Source organism: Corvus moneduloides, chromosome 19, assembly GCF_009650955.1.
Source record: "Corvus moneduloides isolate bCorMon1 chromosome 19, bCorMon1.pri, whole genome shotgun sequence".
In the NCBI taxonomy this organism is placed as follows: domain Eukaryota; kingdom Metazoa; phylum Chordata; class Aves; order Passeriformes; family Corvidae; genus Corvus; species Corvus moneduloides.
Genome location: NC_045494.1, coordinates 3,734,750 through 3,758,703, shown reverse-complemented (window position 1 = coordinate 3,758,703; position 23,954 = coordinate 3,734,750). Strand labels below are relative to the sequence as shown.

General features: G+C 46.6%; 1 protein-coding gene and 1 long non-coding RNA gene across 2 annotated transcripts; one reads left to right on the top strand and one right to left on the bottom strand.

Annotated features, from left to right (window-relative positions):
• The first annotated feature begins 7,449 nt into the window (after positions 1–7,449).
• Positions 7,450–20,012, top strand: LOC116453720 (translation initiation factor IF-2-like). Its single transcript, XM_032129443.1, has 3 exons — positions 7,450–7,461; positions 8,526–9,980; positions 19,776–20,012. The coding sequence occupies exons 1-2, from the start codon at positions 7,450–7,452 to the stop codon at positions 9,240–9,242; spliced, it is 729 nt and encodes a 242-aa protein (XP_031985334.1). The 3' UTR covers positions 9,243–9,980; positions 19,776–20,012.
• Positions 20,013–20,925: 913 nt separating this feature from the next.
• On the bottom strand, positions 20,926–22,949 carry LOC116453465. Its single transcript, XR_004243828.1, has 2 exons — positions 22,751–22,949; positions 20,926–21,500 (listed from the first exon to the last, which is right to left on the bottom strand). It is a non-coding gene; the product is annotated as an uncharacterized LOC116453465 (long non-coding RNA).
• Positions 22,950–23,954: the final 1,005 nt, after the last annotated feature.

The following is a 23,954-nucleotide window of genomic DNA, read 5'->3' as shown; positions in this document are numbered from 1 at the left end:
TTACTACAATCACTGAATACCACCCCGTTATCAGCAAAACCTTAATTAAGTCATACTCCTGTAGATGGGCCTACAATATTTATGGACAGGTCAGGAAAATCAGGTAAAGCAATTGTTACCTGGAAAAATGAGGACGGATGGCAGACTTTGCAGGGTCAGGGTACTGGATCCACGAAATTGGTTGAATTAAAAGCAGTTACTATGGCCTTGCATCATTTTAATGAACCTTTTAACCTAAATGTTGATTCAGCTTATGTTGCAGATGTTGTACAACGAGTAGATTGTTCCCTTTTGAAAGAAGTTAGTAATGCTGATTTGTTTCTTTTGCTAAAGGCTTTATGGACAGCTGTTTTGCAACGCATGTATCCTTTTTATGTTTTGCATATTAGAAGGCATACAAACCTACCAGGATTTCTTGCAGAAGGTAATGCCCGTGCTGATGCATTAGCTAATCCTGTTTGGGCAGTTCCTCAGCCAGGTAAACTAGCCCAGCTAAAACATCTCACACCTTTTTTCATCTAAATGCGCACACATTGTGTCAACAGTTTTCGCTAACACCTACAGAAGCTCGTGCTATTGTTAATAACTTTAATGGACCTTTACCCTTAGGAGTAAAGCCCCATGGTCTTTTGGCCCTACAGCTTTGGCAGACTGATGTTACACACATTTCAGATTTTGGTAGTTTTAAATATGTACATGTATCTATTGACACTTTTTCCTCTGTTATATGAGCTTCTGCTCATGTGATGTAATTTTGCACTGGCAGCAAGCCTTTGCTGCTTTAGGCATACCTGCCTGTGTGAAAACTGACAATAGGCCAGCCTACGCCTCTCAGAAAGTTAAGAATTTTTTACGTCTGTGGAGTATCTCTCACAAATTTAGTATTCCTCATTCTCCCACTAGTCAAGCTGTTGTTAAACATGCTCATCCCACACTTAAAACTGTTTTAGAAAAACAAAAAGAGAGAATGCAAGGGGAAACCCCGCAGTCCAGACTTTTGAAAGCTGTATATACAATAAATCACTTGACCATACTGGCTCATTCAAACAATCCCTCCATTTTAAATCATTTTTATTCCTTGCAGACCACCAGTGAAACACATTTGCCTTGAGCTAAAGTGTAGGTAAGAAATTTGCTTACCAGCCAGTGGGCAGGCCCCTGGGACCTTGTCACTTGGGGCCTGGATACGCTTGTGTTTCCACAGATACCAGACCACGGTGGGTGCCAGCAAGGTGTGTGCGTCCTGATTTGAAGCAGAATATCCCACTGCCTGTTCGGCCAGATCCTGAAGATAACAGCAACACAGGTTGATGACATTGGCAGGGTAGTTCAAGCTACCTCCGACCAGAGAGAGCATCAAGCACCGGTGACCAGGAAGGACTGTATTGCACTGTATATCCCTGTGATCAAGAGTATTGGCTTGCACTGAGATGTACTGGAGTGCAAATGGCAACAAATAACAGAAAAATGCAGGTGCCAATAAGCTCAGTTTTGCTGAGCTTAGTGCCTACTGTTTCTGCTTGGCCTGTTAGTCAGCCAAGAACCAATGTGTGGGTTACCCTGGCCGATGCGATGGGGCAAGATACTCTGTGCTTAGCTACTGCTACTCCTGACAATCGTTTTTCTACCTGCCTTGTTGGCTTGCCATTAGATGACTGGCCAAAGCCTAGGACAGTTAGCAAGCTTTTACAATCCCGTAATCACGCTGATGCTTGGGATCAATGGGTTTCATACCTTCCCCATGCAACTCTTGAGCCACAAGAAACAGAGCTTTTAGGATCTGTGAAAATGGACCTTTGTGTTAAGTTTAATTACTCTGGATCTGATCAGTCCAAAGTATGGGATGTTTCTCCTAACCAACCCATATTTGCAAATGAAAGTGCCTGGTGCAATTCCAATTCACCACATATTTCACACTGCTACTGTTCCTCTAGCTTTGACACCAGGGGTGTTTTTTATTTGCGGAGACTGAGCATGGGCTGTGATTCCATCACACATCAAGGGAGGTCCTTGAAGCTTAGGACGACTCTCACTGTTAACACCTAACACATCTATGATTTTACAGCATAAACCACAGGGAGGAAAATGCAGTACCTATGCGTTTGCCCCTGATTGTGATGACAGCACCAAATTCTGGCCACCAGGTACTTGATGGACTGTTTCCTTCTTTTCTCCACAAGTAGCAGCTGCTAAAGCATTGGGACTGCTAAACACATTAAGATGTTGGTTAGCTTGGTAAACTAACGCCACTTCACTTGCTTTAGATGGATTATTAACAGATGTTGATTCAGTAAGTCATGCTACACTGCAAAATAGAGCTGCTATTGATTTTTTGTTGCTAGCGCATGGACATGGATGTGAAGATTTCGATGGAATGTGTTGTATGAATTTGTCTGATCATTCAAAATCTATTCATGCCCACATAAAAGAATTACAAACAAGTGTGTTAAAATTGCTTGAAGAATAAGAATCTGATTGGCTTACTAGTTTGTTTGGTAATTGGCAAATTGCAGGATAGATCAAAAATCTACCTAAAATTGGATGCCTGATCATATTACTTATTTTTTGCATCCTGCTCATTGTGCCATGTTATTGTCTTTTTTTGCAAAAGGCCCTGAAAAAATCAATAAACACTGCCTTTGTAATACAAAAAAAAAGAGGGGGACCTGCTGAGGCTGACAGCTGGTCTGGGGGCCTCACAGAGTCAGACCTAAAGACAGTCAGAATTTACCTGTGAGATTTTTACCATGAACTTTTGCAGCTTCAGTGAAACCCACAGAGAAAGCCAAGAAGATAATCAATGAGAGATGTTCTGGACACAAGAAGAGGATGTTCTTGCTTTGGGTCGTTAAGTGTGTACAAGGAAGAATTTGCGGATAATATGTAACAACTATATTTTTGCCTGTTGTCATAGGTTAGCAAGCATAGTCCCAGAAGGGATGTCCTTGCTAAGGGGTGCTTACAGCTTCCTCTGGGACCTGATAGAACCTATTAGCTGGCCAGTTTGAATATGGACAATTCTCTAAGCCACTTAAAGTTGTGACAGCCTCTGTGATCCACACTTAAGAATAGACAACCCCCCCAGCTCTCTCTCATTTCCGGTGCTGGGACAGGTGGCTGCGGGGCCCGAGTGGGGGCCAGTGGGCCCGGCCCCTGCTCGGGCCAGGCCAGGCCGGGCCACGGCTCCAGGAGGCCCCCTCCCCCAGGCAGGGCTGTGGGCAGCCAGAGCATCTCCGTTCCCCCCCTCCCCCCCCTCCACTGCGGCCAAGATTTCAGCAAAAAGAGGCACCGCTGTCCGGCAGAGGTCAGGTGACCATCAGCGATAACGTGAAGGCGGCAGGCAGGCGAGTGGCAGCCACGCTCCTCTCTCGGCGTGTATGCTGCGCACACGAGCCCGGTGCTCTGTGCCTTCGTTCTTCTTCCCTTTTTGGAGCACGTCACGCTTTCATTCTGGCGGAGGCGAACAGTCGCACGGAGCACTGTGCCAGCAGCAAACGGCTCCAGCGCACTGCTTGTGCCGAAAGACACCTGGGCCATGCAGTTTCCCTCTCAGAGCTATGTACCACCTCATTATGCCTCTCTGGTTGTTCTAATTTAGATGGAAAGCTACTCGGCTACATGCAAGCATGGCCTTTCTGTTTCACAGAGCCCAAACTGTTGGCCTAGCTCTCACTCAGCGAAATGGGTTAGGAGGGAAACACTTGCCGGATTAGCCTTACACTGGCCAAGACTTTCAGCACAGCACCACAATCTGGACAATGAGGAGGAAAAAGGAAGAACATCTTTCCGTCCTGGCACAGTTCTCTGTCCTGGACGTCTCTCCGGATCTTTGGTCCTTGCGAGGCTGTCGTGTGCGCGTTGGGACTTCGAACTGAGAACAAACGTGCAGAGAGCACGGCCATCTGCCGGGACGGTGCAGGTTGCAAAGGAAACTCGCATTTGCACCACATTCCAGTGTGTGCATTTGCACACTGAAATGTGGTGCAAATACAAGCTTCCACGTGTCGGGGGCAAGCTCTGGGTAAGCTTGTTGTCGTGGCGCAGTTCTCTGGGCGACACGTGGCCGAATAGCTTTCTGTTTACATTGCACCGGGCTCGTGTGTGCAGCATACACGCCGAGAGAGGAGCGTGGCTGCCACTCGCCTGCCTGCCGACTTCATGTTAGCAGTCGGAAGGAGGAAGTTCGATGGCAGCCCCTTGTGCTGCTACCTCATCCTCTTCTAGCCCTCCCTGGAAACAATTGGGCTTGCCTTGAAGCTTGGAGATGCAAAAAACACAGTGGTAGATGCAGATGAGAAGGCAAGTACAGGGTGCGGCGGGGGGTTTATGTGACTTACGGGAGGCAAGGGGAAGGTGCAGCCCAGCACTGGCTTTTACTTCTTCTTTTCTTCATGAGAGCAGCTTGCAACCGAGCTGCAAGAGCCAACAATGGGATTTTCATGCCTGTCGGAGAATGAAGCTACAGAGCCGCAGTTGATTTCCACAACTTTTAGCTGCTATACAAAGAGGGCTCTTTTGGACCGTCTTCTATCCTGACACTCCCATCTCTGTGAGCTCTAGCTGCTTGAAATCGGACACCCTGAAGATGTGTGAAAGTGATTGCACTGCGAGTATCAAGTTCTACAGGGAAGAGGGAAAGTCGACAATTCCTTTCTCTCCTGGCACATCTCTCAGTCCGAACTGCAGCTGGAAACGCTGCGCTGTAACGATGGGCTCTGCCACTTTGAGAGAATGTGATGATGCACTATATATATTTGCGAAGGAAAGTGCGTGTCACTGGTGTGTTTCACCTAGCTTACAGACTTTAGAGGGACTATGAAGGCCAGTGCTGGCTTCTTGTTCTAGGACATTTTCTTTGCATGCAGCTACTGGATGTTTAGAAGGGGTTTGGGATCTGTGAGAGTTGGGGGGTAGGATGGTACACAAAGCTTGAGGGAAAGTGCATATCTCCAGGGACTTTGATCAGTGTGTGCGAGTTCAGAAGGTGCGAGTTGCATGTTGAGCATGTTCATGATGGCACAGCAAAGATTGTGAAAGAAAGAGGCGGTTGCTGGACCTGCCTTTTCTTTTGCCGATTATAAACTGCACAGCCAACAATGAAAATATTACTCTTCCTTCCCCGCTACATGCAGGATCACATTCTTCTATGTCTCCAAGAGCCAGGACGCACAGCGGAACTCTTCCACCAACTGCTCGCACACGACTGGGTCCGGGCCAGCCATGTGCTTGGCTTTTTCCTGGGCACTGTCAGCGCTCATCAAAACAACCACACGATGGCGCTCTGGACTTGCAGAAGAAGGAAACGCTCCGGGCCCAGCTCGAAACCACCCCAAGGGCAGAGGCAACTTGGAAACTTCCCTGCTCTCAAATCAACGGTGTCAGGACAAAAAGATTTCCCGAATCTTCCCCTTCCAAGTGCAGACTCGTCTTTGCACCACACTCCAAGAGCAAGATGAACTCCTTTGCCCTAACAAATCTTTTCCCTCTTGCAGAGTCCGGCCACCAACTTGAAACCATTTGGCAAAAACAGAGTTCACAAAAGTGCCAGCTGAGAAAGCTCTTGCTGCCTACAACTTCAGCTGCACCCCTCAAAATAGCAGCACACACGCTGCTCTCGACACTTTCCTTCTCAGCGCTAGGTACCATCCTGAGCCTTCACTCTCCCAGAGTCAGGATCCAAAGACAGTGGCACCAGGGACTGCTCACACACTAAAGGCACCAGGACAAAAGGCTCACGAGCTTGGCCTTTGCATTCCTGCTTACAGCTCAACAGCTCTAACCCAGAGAACTGCCTGTTGGGAAAAGCCTTTAAAATCACTAAGAGCACCTAATGTGCAGATCCAAACTTGCTTTCCTTGCCAAATGAGCAACTACAAGCCCATCTCCAAAGAAATGGCATCCCCTCCTCCAAAATACATCCAGGGACCGATCCACCTCTAGTACTGAATACGTCCAACAATTGCTCCTACACAGAAGGGGCCAGGAGAGAAATGTCTTGCTGGACTGTACCTGCCCATGGTACCTTAACATCTGCTCCAGCAACACTGGCACCATGTCTTTGCCTTCCCAAGGAAAGGCACGCTGAGTCCCATGACCTTGCCTTGCCTTCGGCACCTTGTCTCATTTTTCCTAACCTACCCTTGCTTTGCTTCCTTTGCCTACGTCTGCCTTGCCTCACACTATCTCCAACTCCCTGGCTTTGCTTTGCTCCTCCTACCATTCTTCACCTTGCCTTCCATGCAGGCAAGGTACTGCAAACCAAGTGTAGGAAATTGTGGGCAAATCAAGGGAGAGGTAGGCCAGGCCAGAGCAGTGAGGGGAAAGCAAAGGGAGTGGTAGGCAAGAGAAGGCCCAGAAGCTAGAGGCAAGGCTGGCCATAGGAAGGTAAGTCCACTGATGGGTAGGCCAGGCAGAAACAAGAAGGGCTAAGCCCTAGAGGAAAACAGCTGGGGCAGGTCAAGGGTGGGGCATGGCCGTGCAAAGGAATGCAAGGCTACAGAGGGTTAGCAGGGGAAGGCAAGAAAACTTTTGGGTTGCCAAGGCAAAGCAAGGCCTTGGTACAATGTACAAGGTACAAGGTGAGAAGTACATTCAAGGATTGCTGGTACACAAAAGTGGCCAGGACCAACTGTTCTCTGTGGCCCTGATCTCACATGTCTGTAGAGGGATTCCTTGTGGAATATAGGATACCCCAGGAGAGCTTGGGCATCCCAGGGCTGTTGCAGAAGTACCCCTGACGGGGCCTCAGGCTGAAAACAGGCTTGCAAGGCACCTGCTAGCTGGCAGCCTTGAACAGCCTTGGGAAAAGGTATACACTGGTCAGCTCCCCCGCTGCTTAGAGGCTTTCTCATGGGAAAGGGGTGTGAACTTTGGAAAAAAGTATAACTTGGTGTAACTGAACAATAAAACTGGAGCATGATGCTCAAATCATATCGGTGTTCGTATCGTGACTCTGGCTGGATTCCCCTGCTCCCGGGACCCCGCCCCGCTACACATGTCTACTCTGCACCTAAAAGACTTGGGCTAGCTGCTTTACTTCGTACGGAAAAGAACTCTCATTGTGGTCCTGGAGCCCAAGGGCCAAATGTGAGTAGCCTATCCAAAATTCAAGGCATGCAAGGATTGGTCCCAGGCAAAAGTTGCCCATACAGACGAGTGTGGCAACAATGCGTGCTCCCCTGGTCTTCCAGGGGATCTTTCAAGTGATCCTGAAACACTGGAGATACTTGGGAGCTTTGAGATTCCTAGGAGGAGCAGGAAGGGGAGTGTAAGGCCATGAAATGTCATTAAAAAGGGGTCTTGAATTCCAGGTGGGGGAGGGGGGAGCAAGGTAATGCAAGGCAAGGGAGGGCAAGTGGTGGTTTTGTGAGGCAAGGCAATGAGGGTCCTAGAAGGAGACGAAAAGGCAAGGAAGGACCTGGAACAATGGGAAGGGAAATCAGGTGCGGGATGGCTGAGCGAGTCAGTGCAAGGCAGCGGAGAAAAGGCAGGCCGAGGGACGGCTACAGAGGGGGCAGCAAGGAAATGCAAGGCATGCTGCAAGCCGGCCATGGCAGCAGGGGCGGGGGGACTGCAAGTGGCAGGGCGGGGGGGGTGGACGGGGGTGTTTGTGTGTGGGGGGTGTGTGTGTGTGCCGCGGAGTGCAGGGTAAGTGCAGGGGTGGGTGTGTGTGTGCGCGAGCGGGGGTTTTGTGCAGGGTGCGGTGCCAGGGGCTTGCCCACCGCCAAGAAGGTGTGGGAGTGAAAGGTATAAGATGAATGTGTCTTTACGAAGAGACCGTGTCAATCTGCCTGTAGACAAGGCTAGGAACTTATGGATAGTGAAGTAACAGAAGAAACTATTAGTTCTAGAAACTGTTACTAATCAACAGAGACTGTTGCCCAGCCAAGGCCCTGTTAAATTGCTGAACCTAGAGCAAGGCAACAAAGACTTAATAGAATTAGGAATGGTTTCTTTTTCTTTCTTTTCCATACCAAAAGGGGAGGGTGCATATTAGAGGGGGGCAGAGAGTAGGCAGTTCGGGAAGCCTGTACCTTCCGAGTACCTCAGCCAGTGGCGGAAAGGAAGAGGGTGATGTGTCTGGGAACTTAGGCTAAAAAGGGGGCTGTGTCCTGCAACCATTTGAGAGACCCCATGGGAAAAGCCCCATGTCCTCTCCTTTTATTCAAATGAAGTTACAGGACTCCTCTGTCTCCTTTTTGGATATAAACCTCTGGCATTGTCGATTAACTTTCCCAACAGCAGCGACCTGCCGCGTGGTCTCTGTGCGCAGCACCCCCAGCACTCTGGGAGGTGTAAAATAGTTCCCGGCGGCTCCCACCACGCTTTACGGACGGCTGCGCGACCCTGGGGTGGCCCACAGCGCTCCCCTGCCCCGCCAGGGCTGCCCGCGGGCTGCGGAGCCACCTCGCCACCGGCGCGGCCAGGGCCGGGGCCCTTCTCGACAGCAGCCGAGGGGCTGCGGAGCGGGCGGCTGCGGGACGATCAGCCATTTTATGCCGCGCGGTGCTGCCGCCTCCATCTAGCTCTCCATCGCGCCGCCGGCCGACCCCGCCTGGCGCGTTCACGCTCGGCCGCGCTCGCCGCCCGCCCAGCCTCGCCGGAAGCTCTCCGGCCCGGGCCGTGCCCCGGCTCCGCCTGCGGTTCGGCAGGGCCCGGCCGCACGCGTGCTGCGTGGCTCGGAGCACCCGCGTTGCGCCGCAGGCCACGGGGAAGGCGGGGCGGGGCGGGCCGGCGCCATCGTGGTAGCGCGAGGAGAGGAGCGCCCGGGCGGGGCGGCGCGTGGCGCGGCGGTGAGCGCTTCTGCTTCCTGTCGCTCGGCGGCCGCCCTCGGCAGGTGCCGTGTGACCCCGCGGAGCGGCGGGGCCGGCCGGGCGGTGCGCGGCGAGGCTTTCGGCCAGCGGCGGCCGCAGCGAGAGGCTGCTGGCACTGCCCGTGCCGGTGGAGAGAGCGGGGATCCGAGGCCGGCCTTCCCAGAGCGACGAGGGGCGACCGCCTTTGCCGCGCTGCCCTCCGTGCAGCACGTGGCCGATTCCGGCGAACCCGAGGTCTCCGCAGCGGCGCGGGCGGGAGGGAGTGGGGAGCGCGCTCGGTGCCGTGCTGGCCGCTCCCGCCCAGCTCTGCGCTCCGCCGAGGCGTTTTCCCGCCCGTCCTGGGAAAGACGTAAGGGACACGGAACTTGGAGCTTAGCTGTCAGCTGGAGCAACTCCCCTCCATCGGCCACTTCTTTTTCCCGCCCCTGATTCAGCTACCTTGTGGTAGGTGCGGTGGTGTTGAAGACAGGCACAGATGCTGGCATAGGTGGTGCGAGAGCTCCACGCAAGGAGCTTTGAGTGGCATGTGTGAGGGTAGGAGTATACGGCATCCGTAGCTGAAGGCAAAAGAGGTCAGGGCATGTCATCAGCCGCAGTCATGCTAAGTTGTTCATCTTTGCAAACTGCTTGCCGGGTTGTTCTTTTCTTAGGTAACGGGGCTTTGCATCAACCAGAACTTCATGTGGTCAGTATTTGCAGAGAAGGTTACTCGGACTGTTGTTGAAGTGAGTGTAGCAGTTTATATGGTATTCTGCAAAAAAGTGACAGGTCTCTCTGTGTTCCCCAAACCTTAACAAAACTTAAGTTAACAAACCCCTGAAAATAGGTTTTGCAATACATCAGGTTTTTTTTCCTCCTCCTACTATAGAGACAACCATAGTCACCTTGTCTTCCTGAAAGCAAAGGTTACATATTTTTGTCCAAGAGCATCAAGCACCTTTGATCAGCGTCGCTGTGCATGCATTAGCCGTGTTCTTATTCTTCCTTGGAGAACTTTTACAATACTCAGACCATCTGTGTTGGCTGTAGACTGCAGTGGTGGACTTCAAGGCTTCCAGCAGAAGGGAGATGCTGTCCACGTTTTGGATTTTCCTTTGTCTGAACCTTCAGTGTCCAAGGCTTCACTTTTCAAGCAATTTGAAGAGCTCCAGATTAAGACATGAACAGGTACTTGTTTTTTCACTGCCTCAGGTGCAAAGGAGGAATTTTCTTGACAAAAACCCAGCCATTTCATGCCATTAGTCAGTTGTCAGTTTACATAGTTTTAAGGCACAACAAACCCAATGTAACTGTGAAAAACGAGGTTCACTCTTTGTAAAATTTTAAGAAAAGTTTAATAAAAGGGACAATTAGGAGACAATAGCAAAAAGGATAGTACAGCCGGGTGCTTTGGCAGAGCCAAAGGCACACCTCTACATCCAAAAGATTGTCTTTAAAAGTACATCTCTTATTGCATATTCATCACAATCATGCATGAATCATAAATTCTTTGGAGTTTCTATGTGTCATCCCATCAGCCTTATCCTTGGCTCCATTCTGTCTCTACTCCCTCCATAAATTCTTCTCTCTCTGGTTTCTGGTTTTTCTTCTCTGATAAGATACTCTAGGAATGTGAAGACTTTCTCCGCCTATCTTTTTTAAATTGACTACATAAACAATAGACATTCTAGATCATGTATTACATTACAGAACCTAGGTAAAATTTTTCTAACATTAAGGAACACGCAAAAAGCCAATATCACAATACATTCATAACAATTATGTAACATGCGAAAAGCCAACATCACAATACATTCATAATAATTATGTAACATGCGAAAAGCCAACATCACAGTACATTTATAACAACACCTCCCTTTTCCTTTTTTTTTTCAGATCATTTGGCTTGAGCAGTATACTTTCTTTTCTAGCCTTTATTATTTCTCTTTTTTTTCATAAATCAATCTTGCTTCTTCAAAGGGGTCTTTGATATCATTTTGCTTCTTCAACACCATGATCTTTTGTGCCATTCCAGATGTAGCCAATTTTGGTTCCACAGGCATTGGTACTATTTGCATGCCTTGGACCACGGTAGATATTAATTGAATAAAACAGGGGATCAGGCAGGGGAGAAATATCAAGCCTGCGGTGGCACATAAAAGGAAGAAACCTAGCTTCTTCCACCATTCTATTCCCAATACATTATCCCACCAGCTAAGTATTAGTGCGGATTCGACTTTTGGACCAGTACATGAGCTGTTTTTCTGATATTTTTGGCTATATCTAGGACGGCATCCCCATGGTCATCTATCTTCAAACAACAGTCTGATGTATTAAATTTTCTACAAACACCTCCTCCTTCAGCCAATGGATAGTCTAAAGCCAACCTATTTTGATACACCGCAGCTCTTGTTTGGCTTTGTTGGCTAGCTAGTAATTCCAATGCCTGACCAGTTTGGTTCGTTATTATTTCTACAACTGCTTGGAGTCTTATAATCCGATTTAGCATGTAAATTGGGGTTCGATACCCCCAACTCCCATCTTGTGCCCAGGTGGTTGGCCCATACATTTCAATTATGCACTCAGCGGGCCATTCTTTGTCTCTCCATTTTTGAGATCCTCCAATCAATTCTCTTTTATTCCTTTTTAGATCCTTATACACTGGTATTCCTAGTTGGTCTCCGTCTGGCTCTGGTAAAAGAAAGAATCCTGGGTGTATGATTCCCAGGGTACAACTCCCTTTCCACTGAGAGGGGAGCTTTGCATATGCCCTTTTTCCACATATCCAAAATAGGCCATCTGGTGCCCTCCGGTAGTCAACTTCTTGTTGATTTATATTTACTTACAATTCTTTTCCCGGTACGCCAAATCCATCTTTCTCCTTTTGGACATTTATTTCCCAACCTGCTACCACTTTTTCCTAGGTTTTCTGCAATCCAGTACTTTTTCCCATTTTGCATACAGTTTTCTACTTTGGATGGGTTAGAACGGTGACTGTTGACGTAGGTATGTGCAACAAAAAAGGAACCTCGGTGTTTTTCCACATACAGCTTTCAGTAACACCCATGGCATGGCTGTGTCGGTATCCCCAGAGGGAAGAGACAAAAGAGGAGTGACAGATAAAGGAATAACAGAGCTCCGATATGGCTGATACCTCCACCCCCCCCCGCGTGCCTATGGGGTTGCTACCCATAGCAGGGGTATATGATCTTGGTGGCAAGTACAGTGGTCAATTCGGTCTTGCCCTCTATTTCCTTGTCACTTCCTCTTTGTTAATTTCCAGGCAAATTGCTTTTGACACTTCTTAATTGTAACTTCACACCGTTCCTCAGGTATCTCCCATTCAACAGGCACTAGTAATTCCCATTCACAAAGCTAGGTTACTATTTCAGCTGTTCTTTGCTCTACTTGGATGGGGAATAGATTTGGCGTTTGACACTTCATGCAGTGAGAGTGTCATTTTTGTGAACTACAATACCAATTTACAGTCTAGACATTTACATTTCAGACAGGGTATATGGTATGGCACTGTTGGAGGTAGCAATTCCTCCTCCTTTTTAAATAAATCACAGGCTAAGGCCAGAATATGAACACCCTCAGACCGAAATAGTCCTGATACTCTTGTTTGTAGTGGAAGTATTCCTCTCCAAGGGGCATATCGGAGGTGTCTCAGGACTTGTCAGGGTAACACTTGAAACCACCGATATAAGCTTGGCCTTATTTCCCAGTCAGGTGTGATTCTTGGTGTATCTCTTGAATCATTTGGGTTTTCCCAGCACATTACCCCCCAGTTCCCGCTTAAGAGTTAACTTGGTATCACTAGGTGTAGATGCTACAATCCACTCCTTAGGTTCTTCCATGGGTCCTTTGATTCTGCTGGCATGGATCCACCCTCTCTCCTTGGTTTGGATTGCTGCCTCAGTTGTCAGTAGTACCTGAAAAGGACCTTCCAATTGTGGAGTTAAAGATTGCTTTTTCCATGTTTTTACTAGTACCCACTCCTCTGGATGGATATTATGGGTTTTAAAGTCTAAAGGTGTGGTTTGAGGGATTATCCCTTTTAACCGCAGATCTTCAACAGTCCTTGCAATTGTGTTGACATATACTTTAATACTCATTTCCCCTAATTCATAGGTAGCAGTTTCATGTTGGGTGGTCAGAAAGAGTTGCAAACATCATTTCGTAAGGTGACACTCCCAGGACTGACCTGGGTTGTGTCTGAACCCTTAATAAAGCCAGAGGTAGGCATTTTATCCATGACATTTGAGTTTCAATTATTAATTTAGTTAAGGTTCTCTTTAAAGTTTGGTTCATCCTCTCTACCCGGCCTGAACTCTGTGGGTGCCATGGGGTATGTAGTTCCCTATGTATGTATGTATGTATGTATGTATGTATTCTTAAGGCTTGAGTTAGTTGCTGCAGAACTTTTGACGTAAAGTGTGTCCCTCTATCTGAGTCTGTCTTATTAATCATTCCATACCTAGGAATAATTTGTTCTAAGAGGGTTTTATATACTACATTGGCTGTGTCTCTGATGGTGGGAACAGCTTCCGCCCAATGGGTAAGATGGTCCGTTATTACTAACAAGAATTTCCACCTCTGCACTTGGAGGAGTTCAGTAAAGTCCACTTGGATACTTTGAAATGGTCGGAGAGCTAACTCACGACCTCCTGGAGTTGTTTTTCTCATCACCTTTTTATTTATTTTTTGGCAAACCATACATCTTTCTGTTATTTGTTTAACTAGCCCATAAATTCCAATGCACACATAATTCCTTAGAAAGTGATCACACAACGCCTTAGTACCTTAATAAGTTTTTTGATGCATGTTTTCTAATATTTTTCTGGTGAGTGATTTATTAAGTAACTGCCTTCCATCCGCAAGTTTCCGTTTTCCTCATTCGTCTGGCTTTCCCCCTATCTTACTTAATTCTTTTTCCTCTGTTTCACTGAATTTTGGAGTCTCCAATTTTTCGTTCTTTGAGGTCAAAATTAGCATAACCTTTTTTATCCCATTTTCTGCAGCATCCTTAGCTTCTTGATTTGCCAAATTATTTCCTCTTATTTCTGAGGTCATTCCTTTTTGGTGTCCTTTTATATGTACTACAGCTATCTCTTCAGGTAATTTTAATGCCTCTAAAACCTCCAAAAAAAGTCCTTCATGTATCAACCCCTTTCCCTTTGAATTAAGTAATCCCCTTTCTTCCCAAATTTTCCCAAAGGTAGGTACTACTCCAAAAATGTACCTTGAATCAGTATATATAGTTCCCTTCTTGTGTGCTAAATATTCCAGTGCCCTTTATAGGCCATATAATTCGCAAGTCTGAGCTGACCAGTTTGAGGGTAATTTTCCTTTTTCAATGGTTTGCATAGTTCCCCCATCAACTAAAGCATACTCTGACATTCTTTTTCCTTGTACACATCTGGAAGAACCGTCTACATTTATTATTTCTCCTTCTGAAAGGGCTTGTTCCTTGAGATCTGCTCAAACTTTGGTTTGGTATTGGATAATTTCTAAGCAGTTATGTGTCAGGTTGTCTTTTGGCTCTCCATATAAGAATTAAACTGGATTTAGACTCTTACTTCTAATGTCAAATCATCACTATCTATCAGAATTGCTTCATATTTTAGCATCTTAGAGTCTGTTAACCATTTTTCAGCTTTCTGGTTTAGCACATTTCAAACTGCATGAGGTGTGTACACTATCAGCTTGGTCCTAAAAGTAAGTTTACGACTTTCTTCTACCAAGATTGCAGTAGCTGCTATAGCATGAATACATATTGGCCAGCCATGGCTTACTGGATCTAACATCTTTGACAAGTAAGCTATTGGTCTCTTCATTCTTCCCCACACCCGAACCAGAACTCCATGAGCTACTCCACTTTCCACATTCACATACAGATGAAAGGGTTTTTCTAATGAGGGTAAGCTTAAAGTGGGTACTGAGGCGAGTTTTAATTTCAATTCCTCTAATTTCTCATTATCCTCTTTGGTCCATTTTATATCATCTCCTTCTGTCAACTTTCCATACAGAAATTTTACAGATTGTGTATATCCTTCGATCCATAGTCTACAATATCCCAATAATCTAAGTAGCTTTCTAATTTCTCTCCTTGAAGAGGGAGGGATAGAATCCCTTCAATTCTCTTGGGGTTTAATTTTCGACTTCCTTTGCTTATTAAGTGACGAAGATATTTTACTTCTGATTCTACAAATTGCAGTTTTCTGTCGCGATACGGTCGCGAGACAGTCGGCGATGAAAGAGACGGGGCAGATTGCTTGGATGCAATAAGCCGATTTTATTGATACAGGGTTGAGTATTTATACCTTTCAGTTCTATAAGCAGCAATCACTATAACAACAATATCTATGTTTCTTAATAACATTGCAAAACTAGAAGCTAGCACTAACTATCACAGGTACATACCAAGCATGCCTTTTATGCTGACTGTTTCATTATAGGCCTTACTGCCTGCCACGGTTTGCGGCCTAGCAGCGTTAGCGCGTCTACTTCTGACGAGTTTAGCAGTGCTCTCACTTCTGCTTTCTAGCTGTATCTCCACAGTTTCCCTTTTGATACTCTTAACCGCTTTTCTCCAAGAAAATTCAGAAGTTTTATTGTTGCTTCTCTGACTTCAATTTCAGCTTCCCCAGATAATAAGAGATCATCCACATACTGGATGATTTGTATTTCTGGTGGAGTAGGGAAGGCTTGTGATATTATTTCTAAAGCTTGTCCAAATAGGTTTGGCGATTCTGTAAATCCCTGTGGTAATGCATCTCAGCTGCTGCCTTCTCCCGGTATTTGGATCCTCCCATTCAAAGGCGAAAATATCTCGGCTTTCTTCAGCCAGTGGGCAGGTCCAGAAAGCATCTTTTAAATCCACTACGCTAAACCACTGGTGCTGGGGTGGGACTTTACTCAGGAGAGTATAGGGATTGGGTACCACAGGATAATGAACCCAAGTCCTCTTATTAACTTCCTGAAAGTCTTGCACTTATCTATCAGTCCCATCAGGCTTTTTTACTGGTAGAATAGGGGTCTTATGAGGAGACATACAAGGTTCTAATGTCCCATCCTTTATTAGTCCCTCTATTACTGGTTTTAAGCCTTCTTGTCCTTCTAAGGATATAGGGTACTGACGTACACGTATGGGACATTCTTCTTTCTCAGTCGTGACCCTTATGGGGTCAATATCCAGTCCTCCTCTGTTCCCTTCTCCAGCCCACACCTCCTTGTTAATTTTCTTTTCATCTTCTTGACTGAGTTCTAAAATTTTAGCCGTCATTTTCCTTTCTTTTGGTATAACTTCTACTCCCAACTCCACCTGTAAATCTCTCCCTAATAAATTGCTACCTGCCCCAGGGACTAATAAAACATCCCCCATCCAAATTCTAGTTTCCCCTTCCACTACCACGTCTTTTATGACAGGAACTGTAGAACTTTCTCTTTTTGCCCCTGTTACCTTTACAGTATCTTTATTTGTACTACAACTTCTTGGAGTATTCACTAGGCAGGTTCTTTCAGCCCCTGTACCAACCACAAATTCTAACTCCTCCTCCTGGGGACTGACTTTTAACATTATCACAGGCTCTAGATGGTATTTGTCCCCCAGAAAATAGAGCCGGTGACATCCCTATTCCTCATCTGGGTTTATTTCTCGGAAGATTTTCACATCCTTCTCTAAATGAGGGCATTCTCTTCTAAAATGCCCTTCCTCTCCACAGCAATAGCAAGCAGTTCTAGAATGCTCCTGAGTTTTTGTCTGTACTGAGTTCCTGTTTTTCCCTTTTCCCCCTTTTCTAAAGCCCAAATTCCTAGGAGTGGTATTCGGAGACCTCAGATTCCTTTGAAAGTTACTTTCTCTCATAGTGGCTACCATAATTTTGGCTTCTACTTTGGCTTTTCCTTCATCTCTCCTGACATAAACTTTCTGAGCCTCTTTTAATAAGTCGTTTAGTGATCTTTTGTGCCAGTCTTCCAATTTTTCTAGTTTCTTCCTAATATCAGTGACAAAATTGACTCTTAGTAAAGCCTGCCCAGCTACTGTTTTGGGATCTATCCCAGAAAATTGTTTCATATTTCTCTTAAGTCTCTCTAACCATTCAGTTGGAGACTCTTCCTTTCTCTGTTGCCCTTCAAAAGCCCTTTTAAAATTCTGCCCCCGAGGTGCTGCCTCTTTTATTCCTTTGATTATTAAATTACGGTAATCATTCATATTCCTTCGCCCAACCTCTTCATTGTGATTCCAGGCAGGAGGTGTCAATGGCATCTTCTGGTCTCCTGGCAATCCCTGTTGGTTCTCTCTTTCCCAAATTCTCATACCTGCAACTCTAATCATTTCTCGTTCCTCTTGAGAAAATAATATTTTCATTATTGCTTGCATCTCTTCCCAAGTGAAAATGTTTGGGCCTAAAAATTGATCTAATTGTTCAGCTGTTCCCATAGGATCATCTAATAATCCTTTAATTTCCTTTTTAAAATTTCTGACCTCTGAAGAAGTGAGGGGGACGTTTACAAATCCTGTTCCACCAGCCCCCATTGGAACTTCTCTTAAAGGGAACAAACGGACCTCCCCATCCCAGTTCTTGTGTCCTTTTTCTCTTTTGATACTTCTTTCCTGTCTTGGGAGGTGTCGGGAGAGGGCTGTTCTGTAACTGAGCTCCCCATACTTTGATGTTTTGCTTCTCCTTTAAGAGGAACAGCAGACGCGGTCGTTGCCAGGGGAACGGTGCAGGCGAGGGAAGGAGGGTAGGAGGTGGGAATCCTCTCCAAGGCTGATTCCTGCAGGAGTCTGTGGGGGGGGGGGGGCGGGGGGGGGGGGGGGTTGGCATAGGCGGGGACTGCCACCGGAACCGCCAAGGGGACAAGTTCTTCCGGCGGATAGCAGAGTTTAGCGTGGAGTCTCTGCGCACGGTCCGCAGCAGCCACGGCGACAGGACTCCGAGCTTCCGGCGGACCCAGCGCGGCCCGTGGGGCCAAAGCCGGGTTCAATGGAGTCGTGGCAAACAACGCAGCGGGGGCAGGGGCTGGTGGAATGGCCACGGACATCGGAACTGGGGCTGGAGCCGGGACTGGGGCCGCCAGCGGGGCCGGGGCAGGGGCGGGGTGGGCCCCAAAAGCAGCGGGCTGGGCTGCTGCGGAGCAGATGCCCGGGCTAGGGACGGGCGGGACACCGTAAGGGGGGCGGGGGGGGGGCGCTGGGCTGCTGCCAGACCCGCAGGGGCTGATGGAACGGCCACAGACATCGGAACTGGGGTCGGAGCCGGGGTAGGGGCGGGGGCAACCGTAAAGGCGGTGGGCTGGGCTCCCACAGGACCCGCAGGGGCTGAAGGGGTCGGCGGGAACACCGGGGCTACCGGCGGTGCTGCAGCCGCTGGGACAAGTGGTGGAGCCGAAGGTGGTGCCGTAGGAGCCGGGACAGGCGGGACCTCGGGGTCCAGGACCGGCGGTGCAGCTGCGAGCGGCGCCACAGGAGCCTGGGCTGGGGGGGGGGGGGCAGGCGGGAATGGAGGGGACAATGCTTTCAGGGGGTCCCAGCCCTTCTCTTTCTTGTTTTCTCTCTTCTCCTTTTCTTGGGTCTCTGACAACTTAAAAATTCTTATCCCCTTAGACTCTATGTTTCCCGCCCAGCATGAAGCGTACTTGCCTTCTTCTGTGTTAAAAGGTTCTTTTGAACTTATAAATACTTGTAAAGCTTGACAGATCCAAACTTCAAAAGAACCATATCTGGGCCAGAAAACATGGTCGGATCTTATTTCCTTCTCGGCCCAATCAAACATACAAAACTGTATCATTTTGACTTTGCCCTTTTTCTTTCTCTACATCCAAAAGTATTGCAGTTAGCTAACATAACTTCCAAAGAGCTTTCCTGGGGTATCTCCGCTGGCATGCCTCTATTCTCTTTTTTATTTCCTGACTCTTGCTTACTAGTTTTATGTCCCATTTTCTCAGAATCTTATCTGTCCTTCCCAGGCTTTTGTTTCCCACTTTTTTAATAAAAACCAACAAAACAAACAACTATTCAGACCCCACCACCTCTTTCTCCTTTCTTCTCCTAGAATACAAAAGTTCCCTCCTCTTAATAAAATATGCCTCTCTCCAGAAAATAAAGTTATATTTCAAGGTTTAACATTTCTATCACATACATTTTCATTCATTCTCACTCACTCCTTTTTATTGTTCCAATTTCTCTTTCTCAAGCACTATCAGTCACAACCACACAAGATTAAGGTACCTTTTAATTTCAAATTGTTGGCCAATGTTCACCCCTGGGCCCAATGTTCCAGGTTTCTTGGAGTAATCCTCAATTTAGCAGAATTAAGCCTAAATTTCTTGGATCCAACCCTCAATTCAACAGTCTCAAACCCCAAATTTCTTGGAGTAATCCTCAATTTAGCAGAATTAAGCCCAGATTTCTTGGAATTTAATCCTCAATCCGGCAGTCTCAAAACCTAAATTTCTTGGAGTAATCCTCAATTTGGCAGAATTAAGTCCAGATTTCTTGGAATTTTTAGTCCTCAGTTCAGCAGTTTCAAAACCTAAATCTTTCGGATCCAATCCTCAACCTGGCTAATCTTTAGAGGCTCTTTTACTTTTTGTCTCGTTTCCTCGTGGTTTGTCCTAGGAAACTTTTGACTCCCCTCCTTCAAGGGATCCAATCCCTCCCCTGAAACCCTGTCCCAGTTAAACCGGGGGTTCTCCTTTTATCTTTTGCTTTGCCTCTTGACTGACTGCTTCCCTCGCGGGAGAGCAGAACCGCAGCCTCAGAGGCTCCACACTCGCTTTGCAGGTCTGGGGGCAAAGCCCGCCTCTCATGCACACATTTTCATCCCCCGTATTCCCCCAAAAAAAGAGGAAAGAAAAAATACTCACCTTTCTCTGAGTCTTCGTGCACAAGATTTTACATGTTTAACTGCTGCGGTATCTTAGGGAGCCTTTTCATTCCTTTCTTTTTGCTTTGTCTCCTTTCCTGTCCTCCAGGTGTTTGACCTGAAAACCCCCCTGACCACGCTGGGAAACACAAAGCGAGGCCGCCAAAAAGTGGGCAGGGGTGCCCCCCCGCTCTGGGTGCCCCAGGAGATCTCAGAGGTGACACCTTTTCCCCATACAGGCGACCAAATTGTGAAAAACAAGGTTTGCTCTTTGTAAAATTTTAAGAAAACTTTAATAAAAGGGACAATTAGGAGACAATAGCAAAAAGGATAGTACAGCCGGGTGCTTTGGCAGAGCCAAAGGCACACCTCTACATCCAAAAGATCGTCTTTAAAAGTACATCTCTTATTGCATATTCATCACAATCATGCATGATTCATAAATTCTGTGGAGTTCCTATGTATCATCCCATCAACCCTATGTTCCTCCTTGGCTCCATTCCGTCTCTACTCCCTCCATAAATTCTTCTCTCTCTGGTTTCTGGTTTTTCTTCTCTGATAAGATACTCTAGGAATGTGAAGACTTTCTCGGCCTATCTTTTTTAAATTGACTACATAAACAATAGACATTCTAGATCATGTATTACATTACAGAACCTAGGTAAAATTTTTCTAACATTAAGGAACATTAAAAAGCCAATATCACAATACATTCATAACAATTATGTAACATGCGAAAAGCCAACATCACAATACATTCATAATAATTATGTAACATGCAAAAAGCCAACATCACAGTACATTTATAACATAACCAACCACCATACACCACGGTGCGGGCATGAGGCATTCACGTGGCATGCCTCACTTCCTCTATTCTAGCTGGGTCACTCTCCTGCAGTCCTCTTCTACTTAGGCTAAGTAACAGGCTGGAGCCATGATTTGACCAGGCCTTCCCTTTACGAAGCTTTACCTATGGGTCACACTTCCCCCTTCTTTGTTTTTTAAGTGTTGCACAGCTAAAACTCTCTGTGCCAGTATGGCCATTATCTTATTAAGACTATTATTGATCATTTGTTGCACACAAGAGAATATACATGGGATACATATCATAATCAGTAAGAGCACACACGGATAACTATGCCATACATTGCTAAGTGTTTAAACCATGTCCTGAAGCTCAAGCCAAGGTTGTCGAGCCATGAAGACACCCCCCACCAATCACCCTCATTATGTTGCTGTAACTGTTTAATGAGCTGCTTCAGATTATTGATAGTCTTATGAATAGACTCTGAATGATCACTTAAGTTCATGCAGCACATGCCGTCAAAATCATCGCATCCATGGCCTTGAGCCAACAGCAAGAAGTCAATGGCCTCTCTGTTTTGCAGTGTTGCATGTCGCACCGATTTAACGTCCATTAGCACAGCTGAAAGAGCAGCACTGGTGGCATTAGCTTCCTTTGCAAGCCAGCAGCCAAGCTTATTTAAAGAAGCCAAGGCATGAGCAGTACCAATTGCTGGTACTAAACTGGCAGAGATGCGCTCTGCTGCGTTCTAGAAAGCTACCGTCGGATTGCACTTCTCGTTAAGAACCTGTGTGCTGCACCTAACTCGATGCTGTGCTGCAACAATTAGAGCAGTCCAATTTGGATGAAACAAGGTTAGTTGACCAATGGTGCAAGGTCCGCCAACAGCTGTGCCTGGTATACCTTTCCAGACATGCTCCCCGCATATTAAGAACAGGTCCTAGGGGAGAGCAACAGCGCTGATGCCAGATGTCAGTTGACTTTCCAAGGTCTGATTACACCATAAGGAAGCATTGCTGAAAATACCTTTAGGAGAGACATCAAAGTTAACACTGTTCATATAAACACCAAATGTACCATCAATGTAAAAGCACAGCAAAGTGCGCAAAGTCCCTAGGGTATCTAGTTCTTGTGGCTGCGAGGGCAAAGCTGGAAAGTCATGCATCCTTCTCAAATCTTTATACCATGTCTCATCCTGTCCTGTCCTGTCTTCCACCAGGGGTCCTGGCACCACCACATAGGCTGCAATATACCTGGGGCCGTGTAGTTTTGGTGCACGCTTTCATTATACAGCTTACCAAAGTGTTTCTTGTCAATGGGTACCCCTACCAAGCACATGAGAAAAGGATCACTAGCAGTTGTCATACAGATGCACATAGCATCGGCGTGCATAGCGGGTATGACACTCGGATTGCCTTTGCCAATCAGGATGATACACCAAATGGTCGCATACACCACGAAGGAACCCATTTCATGTGGTGACCTGTGGAGACACAAGCATAACCCCTTCCCCATGTTAACAAGTCTAAAGGTCCTGCCCACTGCCCTGTTCCTGGGTCCTTCACCATCACTGGAGGCCTGGGATGAGCCTTTGTATCAAAAGAATATTTCCTTTTGCATGCTGTTTGGCCAGCTTCATCTCAATTCAGGAAATTGAGAACATACAGGGCTTTTGCTAACCTATCATGTGGGCGCTCCAACTCCCCCTTCTTTTGTTTTTGAAGCATTGTTTTCAGTGTTCTGTAAGCATGTTCAACAATTGCCTGACCAGTGGGAGAGTGAGGGATACCCATGCTGTGGGAGATACCCCATTGCTGTAAGAACTGGCGAGTCCACTCAGAAGCATAAGCAGGGCCATTGTCAGTCTTTATAGTGTCTGGGAGGCCCAAAGTAGCAAAGCGTGGGAGCCAGTGTTGAGTAACATCATGAACCTTTTCTCCTGTTTGGGCAGTTGCCATGAAAAAACATGAGAAAGTGTCAACAGTTACATGAGCATACTTTAAGTGATCAAATTCTGGAACATGAGTAACATCAGTTTGCGAGACAGAATTAGCAGTTAGGCCTTGAGGACTGACGCCTTCTGCTAAAGGAGCAGGAGGAATTCCACGGCAAGAGGAGCAGGAAAGCAGAATGTCTCGAGCTTGTGAGGCAGTCAATTGGAATTGCTTTCGTAAAGAGCGTGCATTCTGATGAAAGAAGTCATGAGACAGCTTAGCCTGAGCAAACTTACTAGGCACAACATTTGTCATGACAATAAGATCAGCACAAGTTATTACCTTCCATGATAGGTCCAGGTAAACCTGTATGAGAATGGACACGAAGCACATAAAAGTCATGCTTTGTTGTTAATCAAAAGCCACAGTGTACACAGCTCTGCAAATAAAATTAGGTTATCAACATAGCGCAAGTATGAAGATTCCAAACGAACAACTACATCAGCGGCATATGCAGAATCACTTACAATGTTGAGTGGTTCCTGTGAAAACAACTGAAAAGCATAGCAGATAGCGGCTAACTCTAGGATTTGCACTGAAGCATTTTGCACTGTCAGAACCCTTTTATGCCATTGGGCAGTCACCCTCACGTCATACTACTGCAGCTTTGCTGGTTCTGCTGGATGCGTCTGTAAAAACTGTCATTCCATTGACAGGAATCATGCTGCAGCAGCATTTTGCATGTAAGGGGAGGCTACCCACCTCTGTCCACAGGTGATGTGAAGGGCAGTGGATAGACAATTGTCCTGAAAAGTCTGCAAGTGCAATCTGAAAGTTAGTGTCCTCTGACAACAACCATGGCAAGTTTTCTTTGTTTGCAGGTACATAGATTACATGTGGATCATGGCCATTGAGCTTGCAGCGGCTTGCGGCCTTTCATGATTAGCTGCGCAAACATGTCATGGATAGTCCATACAGTTTTTGTTGCCGTGTGATCTAGTGCAGCTACTATAGCTGTGGTCAGCTTTTTCTGTTCTTGCTTGTCCCTGTTATTACACACTCTCCAGGCTTCTCCCATTAATGCTTCCAGGTCTCCGCTTGTAGGTTAGCTCAATTTTTGAAGCTTAAATCTGATGTCTGGGCTTGATTGCCCTAACACTGGAGAAACTAACTGCTGCTTTCCCATGTCTGATGAGGGGTCTAGGGTTGTGTATTTCTGCAAGGCTGCACAGAGTTTGTCTACAAAGGCAGTAGGAGACTTCTGGCATCCTTGTTTAACTTGAAATATCATGGACCAATTTACTGCTTGTGGGATAGCATTTTCCAATCCAATTTTTATCTGATTTTGGTATTTAACTAGCAGTGCATAATCTCTTTCATCGTTTGGATTCCAGCTGTGATTAGAGGTGGGGAACGCCTGTTCTACGGTCCCTTGTAAAGCTCCACTAGCAATTTGCCCTTCTACATGCACTTTAGCTGCTTTTATTACTTGTTCCTTCTCTGTTTCTGTAAGCTCCGACAGCATTAAATCAATGTCACCCCAGTC